Source organism: Lampetra fluviatilis, chromosome 20 (assembly GCF_964198595.1).
Source record: "Lampetra fluviatilis chromosome 20, kcLamFluv1.1, whole genome shotgun sequence".
NCBI classification, from domain to species: Eukaryota; Metazoa; Chordata; class Hyperoartia; order Petromyzontiformes; family Petromyzontidae; genus Lampetra; species Lampetra fluviatilis.
Window position 1 is genome coordinate 11,764,872 of NC_136294.1, and position 17,569 is coordinate 11,782,440.

Genomic DNA, 17,569 nt, shown 5'->3' on the forward strand with positions numbered 1-17,569 from the left:
GTATACTAAACAAATGTATACATAATTGATTTACAATACAGTACACACAGATAAAAATACAAAACTACTTATCAATAACTCACAAATTTGACTCGTGAGCGAATTTTCTCAAATGACTTTTTTTTTAATCTACAGATTACTGCCAAACATCAAATATGCTGGCAGCAGCTACAGCTTACAATATAAAGACCTATTTATGCGAGAATACACACGGGCATCATGTTATTGTTTGTGACCAGAAACGATTTTATCGTCAATTTTAATCTCTACAGCCTTTGTCGCGTGCATCTTTAAGTTGTCAGTAATTTAAGTACACAACCACTCAGACTGTGGCTGTCATTTTCATCACCTTGCATTGAGGCCTGACTTTTACACTAGCAAACAATCGATGACAGCAACGGAAAGTCCAATTAATAAAATGTATTACGATGCCAAAATAACCTGAGGTAAGAGTACAATTATTATCACTATTGTGAACAATATGTACTGGATGACAATATTAATACAATTCTGAAAAAATCTCTTCCAGGATAGGTCCCATTTTGCAATGTTTGAATTATTTTATTTTTGCATAGTCAGGAGAAAAGTGACAGTAAGGACAGAATAAAACTCAGTATTGAAAATGATAATAATTAAATTAATTCTCAAAGTTACACGGACACTCTTGTTCATAAAACGACTTGCTGTACTGCCTAATATATACATAGAAAACTCATTTCTTTAGAACTGGTTTTTGTGTTGAGTTTGTTGTCCTTCGCAGCACCTCCAATTATTAGCACAGTTGGCTATGTACGGTGTGAAAGGAGTTCAACATACATACAGGCAGCTGCTAAAAACCGTCCCCCATGGCGTGGGCTTGTTGAGGCCTTATGCTCCACAGGGAGCGAAGAGGAGTAAGTAATGCATACAGGCACCCTGTGCACACAAACCAACACACATGGCTTCAGGGCCACAAGGCTTCAGGGTGAAGCCACAAGGCTTCTTCAGGGTGCAGGGGACGCGTTGGGACTCACCCAGCCAGCCGCGGTTGAGGTAGACAGACACGAACACTGGGGGCACCGTGAAGAAGTCCACAATGGAGTTTACCTCCAGCCAGAACCACAGCTTGTCGTTTGCTGCGATGAACTGCCCACAAACAAAGAGAGCACAAAAAACTAATGAGCACAGCCCCTGCAATAGGCGGAACGTTGAATAACGTCTGTCCTGTTTGCGTGATGTGGCTACTCTTTTTTTTGTATCTAGGTGGCACAGTGCAAAAATCGTATTAAGCAGACGATCACTGAACAGCAATTAAGCACAAATACATTTGAGGCAGAGGCGTTATTAGTGCTGTAGTCTGTGCCGTCTATTTGTCATACACGCAGGATGTGACTGATTTAATGCCACGTTAAAATTGTTATTCTGTCTCAATTTAGCCATTTTCAGTTTTAACTATCGTCCGCCACGATGGAGCGATGGCCAATGCCGCCCTCGGCCTGGATTCATCACGAACACTTACACAAATGATCTGTTAAAATGTTGTGGGAGAAGTACCAGGTTCACTGCAGTTCGTTTAATATAACAACAGAAAATATCTATTACAATCATTGTTAATTTTATTTCATTTTTATTTTAAATTTGCTGACAAAAATATTTATGAGCTAAAATAATAATTAGTTTTACATTAAGATTAGCATGAGTTACAGTGAGGGAAAAAAGTATTTTATCCCCTGCTGATTTTGTACGTTTGCCCACTGACAAAGAAATGATCAGTCTATAATTTTAATGGTAGGTTTATTTGAACAGTGAGAGACAGAATAACAACAAAACAATCCAGAAAAACGCATGTCAAAAATGTTATAAATTGATATGCATTTTAATGAGGGAAATAAGTATTTGACCCCCTCTCAATCAGAAAGATTTATGGCTCCCAGGTGTCTTTTATACAGGTAATGAGCTGAGATTAGGAGCACACTCTTAAAGGGAGTGCTCCTAATCTCAGCTTGTTATCTGTATAAAAGACACCTGTTCACAGAAGCAATCAATCAATCAGATTCCAAACTCTCCACCATGGCCAAGACCAAAGAGCTCTCCAAGGATGTCAGGGACAAGATTGTAGACCTACACAAGGCTGGAATGGGCTACAAGACCATCGCCAAGCAGCTTGGTGAGAAGGTGACAACAGTTGGTGCGATTATTTGCAAATGGAAGAAACACAAAAGAACTGTCAATCTCCCTCGGCCTGGGGCTCCATGCAAGATCTCACCTCGTGGAGTTGCAATGATCATGAGAACGTTGAGGAATCAGCCCAGAACTACACGGGAGGATATTGTCAATGATCTCAAGGCAGCTGGGACCATAGTCACCAAGAAAACAGTTGGTAACACACTACGCTGTGAACGACTGAAATCCTGCAGCACCCGCAAGGTCCCCCTGCTCAAGAAAGCACATATACATGCCCGTCTGAAGTTTGCCAATGAACATCTGAATGATTCAGAGGACAACTGGGTGAAAGTGTTGTGGTCAGATGAGACCAAAATGGAGCTCTTTGGCATCAACTCAACTCGCCGTCTTTGGAGGAGGAGGAATGCTGCCTATGACCCCAAGAGCACCATCCCCACCGTCAAACATGGAGGTGGAAACATTATGCTTTGGGGGTGTTTTTCTGCTAAGGGGACAGGACAACTTCACCGCATCAAAGGGACGATGGATGGGGCCATGTACCGTCAAATCTTGGGTGAGAACCTCCTTCCCTCAGCTAGGGCATTGAAAATGGGTCATGGATGGGTATTCCAGCATGACAATGACCCAAAACACACGGCCAAGGCAACAAAGGAGTGGCTCAAGAAGAAGCACATTAAGGTCCTGGAGTGGCCTAGCCAGTCTCCAGACCTTAATCCCATAGAAAATGTGTGGAGGGAGCTGAAGGTTCGAGTTGCCAAACGTCAGCTTCGAAACCTTAATGACTTGGAGAAGATCTGCAAAGAGGAGTGGGACAAAATCCCTCCTGAGATGTGTGCAAACCTGGTGGCCAACTACAAGAAACGTCTGACCTTTGTGATTGCCAACAAGGGTTTTGCCACCAAGTACTAAGTCATGTTTTGCAGAGGGGTCAAATACTTATTTCCCTCATTAAAATGCAAATCAATTTAGAACATTTTTGACATGCGTTTTTCTGGATTTCTTTGTTGTTATTCTGTCTCTCACTTTTCAAATAAACCTACCATTAAAATTATAGACTGATCATTTCTTTGTCAGTAGGCAAACGTATAAAATCAGCAGGGGATCAAATACTTTTTTCCCTCACTGTACATATCTGAAAAAGTTCCTGTCCTCCCTCCATTATTCAATCCACACTGGTTTTTGTCGTGAAGTATCGTAAAAAATGTATATCCTTCGACCAAACATGACGTGGGGAGACCTTCATCAAATGCGTAAATTAGATGGTTTTAGTACGGTTAAAGAAGGGACAGTAATTCAGTCTTCCTGTGAGGTCAGAAATGTGGGTGTTATCCTGGACCCCAGGTTGACATGTAAGGCCCACGTACTGTACATAATATTACCAAAATCTCGTTTTTCTATTTATGCAAGATATCTCAACTTAGACCCCCATGCTGTCCCTTCCCTGATGTTGAGAGGCTGGTGCATGCCTTTATTGAATCAAGGTTGGATAACTGCAATGCCTTGCTTCCTGGCGTTTCTAAAAGTGTTTTAAATAGACTACAAGATATATTAAAAACTCAGCTGCCTGGGTTTTCAGAAAGATCTAAATCATGTGATCATATCACTCCTATTCTTTCCTCCCTGCACTGGCTCCCTATAAAGTACAGAATCGACTTTACGATTCTTCTTCTCACGTTTAAAGCCTTTGACGAGCTGGCTCCGAAATATCTGACCGATTTACTTAAGTTGTATATTCCACTGCGTAAACTTAGATCTGCTGATGTATATGGAGTCAGACCAGACGTTGTTGTTCTATGGGAGAAGACGGAGCTTTTTACAGCCAGGCTCTGCGATTCTGGAATTCCCTTTCTCGGTCCATTAGGGAATCTGAGTCTGTTACACTTTTTCTAAATCGCGTCTTAAAACTCACCTGTTTTTACACACAGGCTTTTTCAGTAACTTAAGCTTCATGCAAAACGCTTTGAGGCCTTGTAAGAATTGTTCTATAGAAGACCGAGTTTATTATTATTATCCATTGGTTGATTGAGAATGGCTAGACATTTTTTAGGTTTTTTTTTACGTAATGATAAACTTACTACACATTAATTCGAATCCTGCAATGAGTGGTCCAATCTGGGTTTGGGAAGCCCTGAGCAGTGTAGGAAGAGTGAAAACCCTTGGCATTCTTTTCATGCAATGCGCTAAGAAATTATTTTTTTGACGAGATGGTGATCAGAATTTAAGAACAGTGGCACCGTGGTGATCACTAATCTCAACACAAGTACTCCATTACGCTCATCTGCATAGGCATTCTTGAACAAGAAGTGAGTATTCCAAATTTCTATGAAGCCATTGTCAACTTCCCACAAAGACACCAATCATATCCACTCAACCCTCGACTGCAGAGCTGTCGAGGGTTGAGTAATGACCGAAAAGTTACCCCAAGCCATATACAGCCTAAAGGCTATTTAAAAATAAACAAAGGTCTCCGATTGGAAGAAAGAGGCCTCTACAGTGATTGGTCAGGAGGCAGACTTTTAAAGGGATTGGAGGAATAAGGGTTGAACGAGAACATTGGAAAACAGAAAGGATCCGTTAAAGGGAATGGACAGGGATTGGCTAAAGGTAAAAAGCAAGGACATGAAGGTTCGAGAAAGGCAGTTGAGTGATCTGTAAGGGGACAGCACGAGGATTGGGGATCCTCGGAGGACGATACAAGCACGGAAGACGAGAACGAAGCCTCGGGGTCCCTTATTGTGGAAGTCTTTCAATAAAAGTGGTCCTACTCATTACTTTCTCGTCGGAGTCGTTACAAATGTAAGGCTCACGAACCGTTTGCCTCTAGTGAGCACCAATCGCAAAAAATCCCACGCAACGAAGATCGCTGTCGCCAGGCGGTGGTGGTGCATGGCTGTGATCCAGCACTGTGGAGGCGAGGGTTGGTGGATCACACAAACGTTGTGAAACTCACCGCCGCTAGACCTGAGCTCCTATTAACCTGATGATGCTGAATGTAACCTACAGCGAATGTTGGCAGCCATTTAAGAGATTCCTCCGCTACAATGACAACAACACCGGTAGTCCTGCTGAAGCAGTAATACATTTCGCACGTTTGATTCAAGCGACGCGTTTATGCGTTGGCTGTGTCAGGTTTACGATGCACACTTTCGCACGATGACCTAACCCAAAATAAACCAATTATGATTCAGAATGAAGGTACAGCAAAATGCGGACTAATATCATCCGTCCCTTCTGCATGGGATAGAGTTGCCCCCTCGCATGCATGGGTTTTCTCCAGGTGCCCTGGTTTCTTCCCACATGTATAAACACTCATTAATTGGCCAATGACACCTTAAAATATTGAGGACTGCAGAGCTTGAGTCATTATTGACAAGCAGGATGGCTGCTGTCATCCCGCTTGTCTGTGGTTCTTGGCGCCTCAGAGTCATTACTGTGCGGCGCATTACAAGTTGATATTCTTGAAATACCAATCATCATTCCTGAATTCGAGAGCTCAGAAACTGGGATTTGAACCGATAACCGTTTGGCTTTTGAGACAGGTGGCATTGCCGCAGTTGCCAGCGTTGCTATCAATCGGCGCACGCAGTAACGCCTGGACAACGCGAGAACGAGGCGATCTCCTCACCCGCAGCCCGAAGTAGAGGAGGAAGAACACGTTGAGGCCCATGTCGATCTGCAGCGCGATGTTCGTGTTGAAATACTGGCACAACTCGATGGGGCTGAGAAGGGCACGCACAGCACAGCAGAGGCGCACGCACCGTGACAATGTGTCCACCGATCGGGAGAAATTTGATTTCAGTGAATCACAGCTCGCTTCAACCCAACCGTAATCCCACCCCCCTACAACTGCAATCAAAGGAGTCTCTTTACATTGAAGAAACTAAACACATTATTTGGTGATGCTGCTGCGTTTGGCAGTGATGGAACAAATGCAATTAACAAACATACACACACATTTGTCAATTAAAAAATACCCCACTGCATGGCTTTTAAAGGGACAAATGTATAGGAGGCAACGCTTCAGGCAATGGCTGTTTTTTCACGGCACAATTAAATAAATACAAATACACGACAACGATAAAAAATGACCGGAACTAGAAACGTCGCCTATTGTATGTTTTTTTTTCCTTTTAAAGCCACAGTGGTATTAATGAAGGTGTTGCATTCTTTATTTCCAAAGTGTTGAGAGAAAGAGATACCTCGACAACATACGCACCTGGTAGGGCTAAATAGTCGCGATGTCCAGATGATAACACGGAGAGAACAGGAGGGAAAAAGAACAAGCTTGATTAATCAGCAAGCGTGATAGTACTCTGTGTGGTGGAGTGTAATGTAACACTAGTAAATAAATAAACAAGTGCCTTCAATGTACTTGGTAATGACAGCATAATTGTTCTTTAAAAGCCTGATAATTGTTATTTAATAGCCTGATAAATCACGATAGAGTATTGACAGCAGTAATACCGAGCGAGCACACATGGATGACCCAAGACAATTACAAACACAGGTTATGAGTATTCCGATGATATCAATTATGATTAATGTGATGAAAACAAGCAATTATGCTTTAATTATTTACGAAATTAGAATAATTTCGAGTAACATTGTCATGAATTTCACAATATGACAATACTGTGATCATTCGAATATATGATGATGATGATATTATTTTTTTTTGTCATTACTAGACTATTTGTCATATTCAAAATATCCTGTTTCCTATCAGAACTGGTCTATCTCTCAGTATGTCCCAGACAGTACGAGACCCATAGAAAAGATTTAAAGTTCATCATTTGTTGTACCTCTATTTTTCTTGTTTATTGTAAATATATTTATTTATTTAGTTTCATTGTACATTCTTAAATATGTGAATATATAAAGTCTGTCAGTTTAACACGCAGGCTTTCACGACCAACTCTGGCTGTCGCCTGATGATGCTAGGTGTAATTACTGGCGAAACGTCGCACTCCAATTGTAAATGTTGTGGCTTGGCTCTCCAACACACCGGTGTGCTGTACTAGTAACAAATTGGCATGTTCTGTTTACGTGACAACCCTTACTAGTTGTCTGTGTCGGGTAATGGCGGGTTTAACGACATGTACATTTATGCGATCTAAATAAAAAAAACTCTATTATGGATCTAAAGTCTGTGCATTCCCGGTTTTGCTGAGTGAAAAGTGAATGATGCCCTTTGCCCAGTTCGGGCCAGCTGGCTCAAAAATCGAAATACAAATACAAATATAAACACAGTACTGTATATGGAGTCAGAATCAGAATATGTATTATGCTGGAGGAATCCAATGAGCTATAAAGCTATTTTGCACAGATGTCCAGGTAGGGGCTGGTCAGAACGTTACAACAACAAACAATACAAAAACACGATTATAGTATAGGAAAGGTAAACAAATCACTTTTTAAAAATATACAAATAAAACAACACTTTTTTATCTTACCAGCTAAAGCCTACTGAGCTATTAGCGTATTTTTTTCAGAAAAAACCTGGCCACAAATGATAGCTGAACGAAGTGACTCATGTGGAAATTTACAGCAGCCTATTCATCGAAATGATCTGAACACAAGTTTCTAAAAGTGAAGGGAAAAACCGGAGGACGCGGAGAAAAAAATCCACGCGGCCACGGGGAGCGACAGAGATATGCAAACTTTAAATCTATGGACCAATGCAATAACAAAGACGGTGAAAACTACCGAGCGCTACCTGTGACTCCAGGGAACGCCGACTATGAGTTAAAAACAAAGCTAATGTTTATAATCAAACTGAACGGATATGAGCAAGAACACTCTGAGAAAACATCATAAATCAGACTTTTAAATTATCCCTCCACATGCACCCTCGTGGAATTTCACGGGTCTCATCGACTCAGCAACTGACTTTGAGCAACTCATCCATCCAATAAGGGTGAATTAGGAAAGGTGAATTTGGCAATGGAAACACTCATGAGGCGCGCTATACGGAAATGTCTCATCGACATGCCCTGTCCCAACGGAACGGTGCGTCTATTTAACTACCTATGGAATGACTTCCAATCAATGCTGGGCTTCACTTTAAATCAATTTGGAAATTATTTCTGTTGAGCCACTAAGCTAATGTTTATAATCAAACAGGTTTGAGAAAAAAAATCAATGGTGTCGTCTAGAAACTGTCATCCCATCCTGTCTCCTGCGTCCTCTTTTTCCTTCTCCATCCATCCATCCATCGGGGGCAGTGGCAAATAAATGCACAGCTCCAGTTGTGCAGCTCACCACCAGGCCGGATTAACCTTCACATGTCAAAACACCACAGTGCCTCCTCATGCCAGACACAACATTCAACTCCAGAGGGCATTACGAACAAATCGCACCGATGCCAACGACACGCCGTCACCACTTCCCCCTATTAAATCCCACGTGACGATGGGTGTCAATTTAGCAATAGCCGCGCAGCTGTCCGATACAGGTCTGCCCCTGTGTGTGTCTCTACGGTGCCAGGCGTACACGCGTACGCGTATCCCGCGCCCCCTTGCCGCTGCTACGCTTACAAAGCGGAGGATGAGCACGCGCGCGCATGCTCTGACCGTGCGGGAAACCCCGCAGTCACGTCTAACAGCGGTCACCGAGCCAACCTTCGGCACAATCGGTACATTGTATAGACCGTCAAGAGGTTGGTGCTTAAGGACGGAAAGCCCTGTCCGATACATCCGGATACAACCCGGGTGGCGCGCTTTGCTTCGGGGATTACATTTCACAGAGGTGGACCCACGGCGTAGCATCACAAAGACAGCGGCGGACAAAGCGCGTGTCTTTTCATTAAACGTGCATAAACCCATCGGACCGCTCGCTCCGATAAGCGAAAACCTGTTAATGCTTCTATTATAGCACCGCTTGGTTTCCATGACCTTGATACCGATGAAAGGGGGGATCTCACAGTCGTTGCAAGTGCACGGTGAGGCCCTGCCGCAGGGATGGGCGGCCTATCCGAAACGGCGGCTGTTTTCACTCTGCACTGGTGTCTCTATGTTGCATTGAACATTCAATATCGACCTGTCCAAAGAGATGTAGTATTATTATTATTGTGAGGCAACGCTATAATTCATTTAAATGTCAAGACAAAACAAAAAGAGTTTCCCCGCTCAGAACGAGCACGGGTAAGCACTCGTCTTCATTTGGCGGACATCAGCCACCGGTGGGAAATTAATTCCTTCGGTAGAGGCCCGTTTTCTCCAAAGGCAGACCGACCACTGTTGACTTCCCACAAAGTGGCACTCATTTGATCAAATTTGTATCGATTTAAAAGCCGAGTTGACCCTCCGCTGGGTTTTAATGTCACAATCTTTCGTGGGTCGGTCACTGTAACCGTGTTCATATCCACATCCTTCGAGATAATCAGGAGGAAAATGCTTGAAGATCACATCGTGCACACAGTTCAATTGAAATGTCACTGCCCATTATTGGCCAATTCCATCAAAGTGAATTTTTTTAAAATATCTGGCTCTAAATTACAGCAGGTACAGTATGTGCCAGGCAAGATGCATACGCTATAGGCTACTGCCTGAAACTTAATTAAAATATTCGCCTAATTACAGATTCAATCTATGCGAGATTTACTGAATCCATACACCTTATGAAAAGTACTAATTTGGGGCCGCGAATAAAACATCCTGATTAATTTACAAATACATTTCACTGAAAAGTGAATTTAAGATAATTAAAATGCTCCAGAACACTGCATGTCTGCCCAAGTGTGTAATTATAGCGGTTAGTGTGGAGCGGTAGTGTAGCGTTTAGCGCGCTGCACTACGAACCCAGCATCCCGAGTTCGATTCCCGCTCACGGCCAACACCAGTGACGATTATCTGAACTGGTCCTGGGCCTCCCCTAAGTCGACTCAGCCTCAAATGAGTACCTGGTGAGGCATGTAAAACATCACCACTGGGGTGATAAAGGCGGCCAGGTGTGGCGTTGGCCACCCACCCCCTCGTGTGCTGTGCCGGCCTTCATAGGTGTTCGCTAACAGCACTTGCCCCGACAGTCTGTTAAGGCTACACGGATGATCTTTGTCTTTGTAATTATATCATAATGAACTGGAACGTCCAGCGTGGGTATCAACTTAGTTAACTCACAATGTATTCTTTTGACCGTTGTTTCGTTTTCATTAATTATTATGAAAATAATTTCCCCATATCTGTGATTGCATATTCACCATGTGCCACAACCGAAACCGCACTGCAAGTAGCACGATATGACATCCAAATGACTGTATTCTGGCAAAAGTATATACAATTTCTGAACACATATACAGCAATCAAGTGTTATTACAATCATGGCAAAGATGAAGCCACAACGTATATACCTACAAGACACCACAACAACATGAAGTGCCATGGTGGCAAGTTGTTTACTACCTCGTCTGGTATACAGGACGCCTGTATATTTCGAATTTGCGTGTCTCTCTACCCGGCTCCTCCGTTTTTTTCCTGCACATTTAACAACATATTTTCTGAGTATTTGTCTGCTGTAAATTTTCGCATGATAAACCACTTCGTATAGCTATCATTTGTGGCCAGGTCACTTCTAAAAAATAGCTATATAGCCCAGTGAATCTTACCTGGTAAGATACAATAAAAATACGTTAATTTACATTTCATCCTCTAGCTGATAATTATACAAAAGGCAAGTATTTCCCATTTCAGAACGATTTGCTGTTCATACTTTGGTGTTCGCTGGTCTGACACTGGTGAGTCAAGGCCATAAAGAAGGCCGTCTCGGGTGTAGACCAATCAGTTTCAAAGACAATGAAAATATTATCAGAGCACGTTTGTTTGCATGTTTTGCCACAAGTACGTGTGGTTAATGCAGACTTGAAAAGTATCTATTTTTGATGAAAGTTCTAAAATTAAGATGGAAGTATCTATTTTGTCTTTTAACATCTTAACACCTGTGTTATTGCCAGAAAGAGTAAAACCTATTCTTATTTTTCATAATTTGATGTGCCATCACCAAAAAAGATTATTGTGGGCACCAAATGGGATTCAATATTCAAGCCACTAACCCAGTGGCCTGTATGATGCTAATGCTGTTGCTGTTCATACATTAGTACTGATAACGGTGCCACTTACATTATGATGGATAATAACAGTTATGATGATGATAATGATGGTGGTGAGGGTTTCACTGTCCCAATTTCGGTGATTCGTGCTCTTCTATTTCGAGTTGATTTTGCTCACGCTGAGATGAGGACAAAGCAAAGAAAATTATCTGTGGGTCCGCTTGGGCCCCCCCGACCCCGCCTTAGCATGCGTGCGAGTTACTCACTCGGAGGAGTCGATGAAGTAGATCACGAGGGTGCCGATGCTGAGCAGGAACACGAAGAACACCTGGTGGCAGATACCAAGACCAAGGTCGCCAGCATCAGCCATTGCCCCGTTCTCAACCCATAGGGGCCAGGGCACTGAGAGACCATCGCTTCACAGAGCGTCCGTATTTAACCGTTATTTAATCAAGGTAAAGTCAGAATTTATCTTTATTTATCCTGGAGAAATCCGATTAGCTATGAAGCTCTTTTTTATTTACACAGATCTCCAGTAGAGTTGGGTCAGAACGTTACGGACAACAAACGATACAAAAAAAGATAGTGTAATGTGTAGGAAAGGTAAAAAAAAACCACGAAAATTTAATTAATTAAATGTATTCATTATATCAGTTTAAATTGTATACGTACATAAATTTCAAAGCTTGGGCAAGGCAGAAAAACAACAGCAAAAACCGTCCCAGACCACATCAAGACAACATATGGTACCCCAATAAAATTTCTCATTAAAATTGAACTATCGATACTACATGGGTAAGGATGGAATTATTGTATAAGTCGCATTGAGTGTCAAGATTCCTTCTGAGGTTAGTTCTGCATTGGGATGTTTCGTAGATATATATTATTAATAGCTTATAGCCATAAGAATGTGGAATTTCCCCTGCTGGCTGAACATGAAGGCAACATGCACTGAGGCACCGAGCGTGAAGTCATTGACTTGACTCTTAATCCAAAACAGGAATTGACCCAGACAGCTAACATTTGATGTAAAAGGCGTTCGATGAAACTTGCTACTGCACCAACTTAATTTTTTTAAGTGGGCGAAATATTATATTTCACGTGGATTTTGTGCAAAATACCCAGTCAACATTAATTAATTTCTACCGAGAGATATACTGTACTGTATAAAGAATCGGGAAATGTGATACATACAGTCACCTTCCTATTATGGACACTGTCACTATGCTTTCAATATCTGTCTGGATTGTGATGTTTTGGTATTCGTATTGTTCACAAATATTAAATCTCTTTTGCATGATGAAATTGCAATGCAGTGAAGAATTCTTGAACTAACACCAGAGACAAGCCATGTTGAAAACATTTCTTGGAAGTGACATCAATGGTCTCAGCTCGACATCCTTCAATGGTTTGTCTTACCACAACCTCTAGGCAGAGCTCTTCATCTGTGTGTGTGTGGGGGAGAGGGTTCTCTTTTTCTGTCTGCCAAAATATGTATCAGACCTTAGAGGGTGCACTTTAGGTGGATATCCAAATTAGCATTTTTGGTTACCAGACTAAGACCATTCCACTTGAGAACCTGATTTCACTCATGTTAGAGGTGCTGATTCGCTGCACCCAACTTGGCTAATCATCCCATTGTAATGGTCAACACTGTTGAATTCAACAAACCAAGGAGACAGATCGTGCATGAAAGCATCACATTTCAAAGTCACATATCCTGGCCAACGGGCGTTTTGGACTCCAGCATACAATCACTCCAGCTATTTAAAGAGTAAAAGTAGTGCTGAGGAGACCCAACTGACATATGCGCTGCCCATATCAATTATGAACGGGTAGCAATCATAAACCCCACGCCCTAGAGTCACTTGGCAGGAAACGGTGGCTCAAAGCTGCCAATGGAGATGAGCACCACCCCATTTTATGCAGGAGACACACGCATCGTTGAAGCCACCCAGCCTGACATACGCCGTCAAGTATTTGTTCAAACGAAACCGAATTAGTTATTTTTGTACGCAAACATCTTGGTCCCCACCTGCCAGAGCTGTCGGTCGATGGTGCGTTGCATTCACAGCAATCGCGCGCGCTCGCACGGGCCACGTAGCGCGCGGCCGCAACTTAAACGATGAATTACGGGAGCAGAACAATAACCCGCGCTCGCAGCGCCAGCACCTGTTCCTCGCCTGACAGCCCGTTTATATTCAGCGCAACACATGGCTCTCCATGTGCTACTTTGGAGAATAAGGCCGAGTGATAAATGTGTGAATTCACCGAGGGCTTCGTGGGAACATTGCAGCACGTTTCACAGGGTGACACGGACTGAGCCTGCGCCTTAGAATTATTTCGGTCCCGAAAAAATTAAATGACTCATCTTTGCGTGAAGCTGATCTCATTAACGACACGTTTTCAATTCCCGCGCGCCTCTGCTCTTTGTTTATTTAAATCACAATTGAATGCCGGCAACTGGCTGTTGAGGGCTGCGTCGCGTTATTAGCGTCCTCTTTGGAAACGCACAAGGATGGATGGCACAGGGGCGGAACGCTTGATTCACAAATGGAAGTTGAAGTCCAAGTTCGAGCTGGAGTCCATCATCACGGAGAGGTGACGATGAACAAAAAGTCACAAACACCTCGTGAAAAATCTCGAGCTTCGATGTTCCGCGGAGCTTTTGGGCCACAACCCTAAACTGCATCCACTACACACACCATGGCAGCTGATGCGGATACTGTACTTGATGCGCAAATGGAAAATGTAAAACTCTCCGGTGTGTGACTGTGGTCACCCAGAAGAGATTATGGAACATATAATGAAGAAGAAGACGTCAATAACATTTAAACTAATGTGTGGGGTTGTCCTTCAGAAAGATTGGAATCTCCATCACGTGCGCGTGCCCATTGCGTGACGAGACAACCACTACATTACGCTCTATTTGATAAGAGCGACACATGAGTCATTGAGCATGCAGCTTTCTACACTTCATCCTTGTCGGAATCGCAGCGAGATGCAATGTGAAGCCTTTCCCTCAACACATCCCCAGCAGCCTGCAAATACATGACTGTGAATATTTCTGAACACACGGGTACGTTTGCGTTTCCTTGCTCTACACGAATGTTTCCGTTGCTTCACAGAGGCGTGTTGGAATCACAGTAAGTTAGGTGGCACCACTGATATTCTTGGTTTAAATCTGGACAGCCACCCATGATTAAAGTGAGCCTCTCTGGTCGGTCACCAATGACTACAAAGAAGAAAAAATCTCATGAAATTAGATTTTTTATCTTAATTTCCAGCTTTGAGTTTAAAAAGATATACATGTATGTGTAAGTTTGACTGTCAGAAATCGTGGGAAAGTGCTCTGCTCAGCTTGTGCATAATAAAGGTCACATGAAGAGCGATCTCAGAAATAGTTCTGTGAACTCTCCAACGCAGGGTGAAAAGAGTTCAAAATCGATCCTCAGTCCCATATAATGACGCTGACGGCACAGTTGGAATACAAATGCGTTAACAACAACACGAATTACATGGTAAAAAAGCCTCCATATTCAATTAATAAAATTTAAATCGTAAAATAACAGCAATAAATTAACAAGATAAAATCCGTTTCATTAATGGACCTCATGCGCCAACGTTTTCCAGCAAGCATTTACAAATTCAAATTGCAAGCATACAAAAATGCTAACTTTCTGACTGGTTTTAACTGTCTGAGTCTCATCAGCAGAGCGTGGCATTTTAAACAAATGCCACCGTGGTTGCCATGATGGCATTGGCCGCAGTACGGCAAAATAGTACAGAATTCATTTTTGCATTGCAATAGGCGGTGCACCTTTGTGTGTACGTATACATTTCAAATTTTAACTTGTAATTTAAAAAAATAAAATGAATAATAAATGTAACCATTAAACATTGGTGTTTTTTCACGTCTAGATTGCAAAAAATATAATACATCTCAATGGCCTTTTGCATTGGTCAAACAAAGCACATTGTAAATAATTCAATTTAATTTATTTATGTCCTTGCATGACTCGCTTCATAACATGTAATAATTTAGCTGCCTACTATTACGGTATTCCTGGCCTTCCCTCCAAGGTAGACACACAAATGAAAATCATCAGTCACGTGATGCCCTCGGGCCATTTTAAAGTCAGTAAAGGGGCGACTGTGGCACACGAAAGAGATCCATCAAGGGAGGCGCTCCCTTCCTGGAGCGCTGAGGGGAGTGCCACGTGCCCTGCGATGGCAGCACCAAGTGCAAGTGCCTCATCGCTCTTGAGGGTGACGCTATACGATGGCGCGTTCACCGCTTCTTGCAACCGTTCACGGTTCAAATAGAGTGGCCGCTCAGAAATGAAGACTGCGCAAGTTTGAAGATCATATCGCGTCATTCGCAGGATTAGAACATTGTGTGTTATCGTACTGGTGTCATGGTCCAAAATTGAAAACTCGTCCGCAAAAAAATCATTTGGAATGTATGTGGCAATCACCGTCCCCTACTGCGAAAATCAGGTCCCTCAAAAAAAGTCTGGAATCTCAGACTTTTCTACCTAAACAAGCATAATAACAATAATAACTTCAAACGGCTGATTATTGGCTGCACAGGACCGCAACTCATTATTACCTTCTCACTCAGAAAAGTGACTTTAGAAAAGAAATATAGCAAACTTTACGGAGCATTCTCTTAGATTTTTACTAATCACTGCACAATGCTACCTAATAAGTTTATCACTGTCAAGGAACACATCAGCCGCACGGCCTTCTGAGAGGGCATAATTTAACTCGCATTGTTTCAATGCAAATTCAGTCAACTCTGGACTGGTTACTAATGAGTTGTGTACGAAATACTTTCATTCTTGACTGCTTATTATTGTATGGGACCTTTCTTGCCATTATTAAAATATAACAATAGGTTTGACCCTATCAGTTTCAAAGACAACGCATATATAATTATCAGAGCACGTTTTTTGTTTGCATGTTCACCACAAGTACGTGTGGTTAATGCAGACAGGATTCCTTGAATAAGGATTCTGTTTGGTGTTTTAATATCTTGACACCTGTGAGACCTCCTTTACCAGTGGCAAAATATAGTAGTAGGTTTTTACCCTTTAAACTGGTACAAAAACTGACACCTTTATTTTGTTTGCATTTTGACTGCTTGTGTTGTGGTTATTGCAAATGTAATGTAGTAACTCCACGGGAGACGACTTCACGGGTAACACACTCTTTATTTTATCAAACTTGGTTACAGGTGACTAACACCTACTTTGTATCTCGGGTGACAAACACCCACTTAGCTACTTGGCGACTAACGCCCACTGAGCTACTCGGATGACCAACATCCACTTAGTACTCGGGTGACAAACACCCACTTAGCTACTTGGCGACTAACGCCCACTGAGTTACTCGGATGACCAACATCCACTTAGTACTCGGGTGACAAACACCCACTTAGCTACTTGGCGACTAACGCCCACTGAGCTACTCGGATGACCAACATCCTCTTAGCTACTTGGCGACTAACGCCACTGAGCTACTCGGATGACCAACATCCACTGAGTACTCGGGTGACAAACACCCACTTAGCTACTTGGCGACTAACGCCCACTGAGCTACTCGGATGACCAACATCCACTTAGCTACTCGGCGACTAACGCCACTGAGCTACTCGGATGACCAACATCCACTTAGCTACTCGGCGACTAACGCCACTGAGCTACTCGGCTTCACTAGGTCTTCAGCTCCGTCTTCGGGTCTTCAACTGGGTAACTCTCCCCGAGTGCTCTCGCGCGTCCCCCTTTATACCCCACCTGCGGACGTCGCTGCGAGCACCCACTTATTCGACCAATCGCCGGGCGCTGGCTACGATCCTCTTTTCCCACATCTCATCGTGCCTCACCACTCACTCCGCGCCGCCTCGTCATCTGTCACTCCCGGCGCGCGCGTCCACACCACGCCCACAACGCGTGCCCAACCCCGCACCCCGCGCCGCCCCGTGATCCATCACTGTCACAGTCGGCGCACGTCAATACCACCACTACACAAACATGATGCCTTGTATAAAGGTGTCAGTTTTTGTACCAGTTTAAAGGGTAAAAACCTACTACTATCTTGACACCTGTTTTATTGGCAGAAAGGGTAAAACCTATTGTTATGCTTATTATTTTGTTATTTATATTCTCCATAATGACGCTCATAATTATTTTAAGTTAAACATTACTGTATCGTTTTGCACCCCAAATCGTAAATAGATGGTCCTTGCCTACAAGATCGAAAGTTCACAAATATTGATTCAAGCAAGCCTTTCCTGATGAGGTTCAGGGTTTGCTGGTCATGAAACACACAAGGTCGTGCAGATGATGGGTTGTGTAAGAA

The 17,569-nt window shown here is 42.9% G+C and overlaps 1 protein-coding gene across 2 annotated transcripts in view; it reads right to left on the minus strand.

Annotated features, from left to right (window-relative positions):
* Positions 1–17,569, minus strand: part of LOC144937966 (calcium-activated potassium channel subunit alpha-1-like) — a 156,172-nt gene that overhangs the window by 129,423 nt on the left and 9,180 nt on the right. For both annotated transcript variants that reach the window (XM_078865619.1, XM_078865620.1), the window contains exons 3-5: positions 11,473–11,534; positions 5,789–5,882; positions 1,014–1,125 (exon numbers count right to left, since the gene is read on the minus strand). In XM_078865619.1, coding sequence (XP_078721745.1) covers positions 1,014–1,125; positions 5,789–5,882; positions 11,473–11,534 — 268 coding nt within the window. The remainder of the gene's footprint in view (positions 1–1,013; positions 1,126–5,788; positions 5,883–11,472; positions 11,535–17,569) is intronic.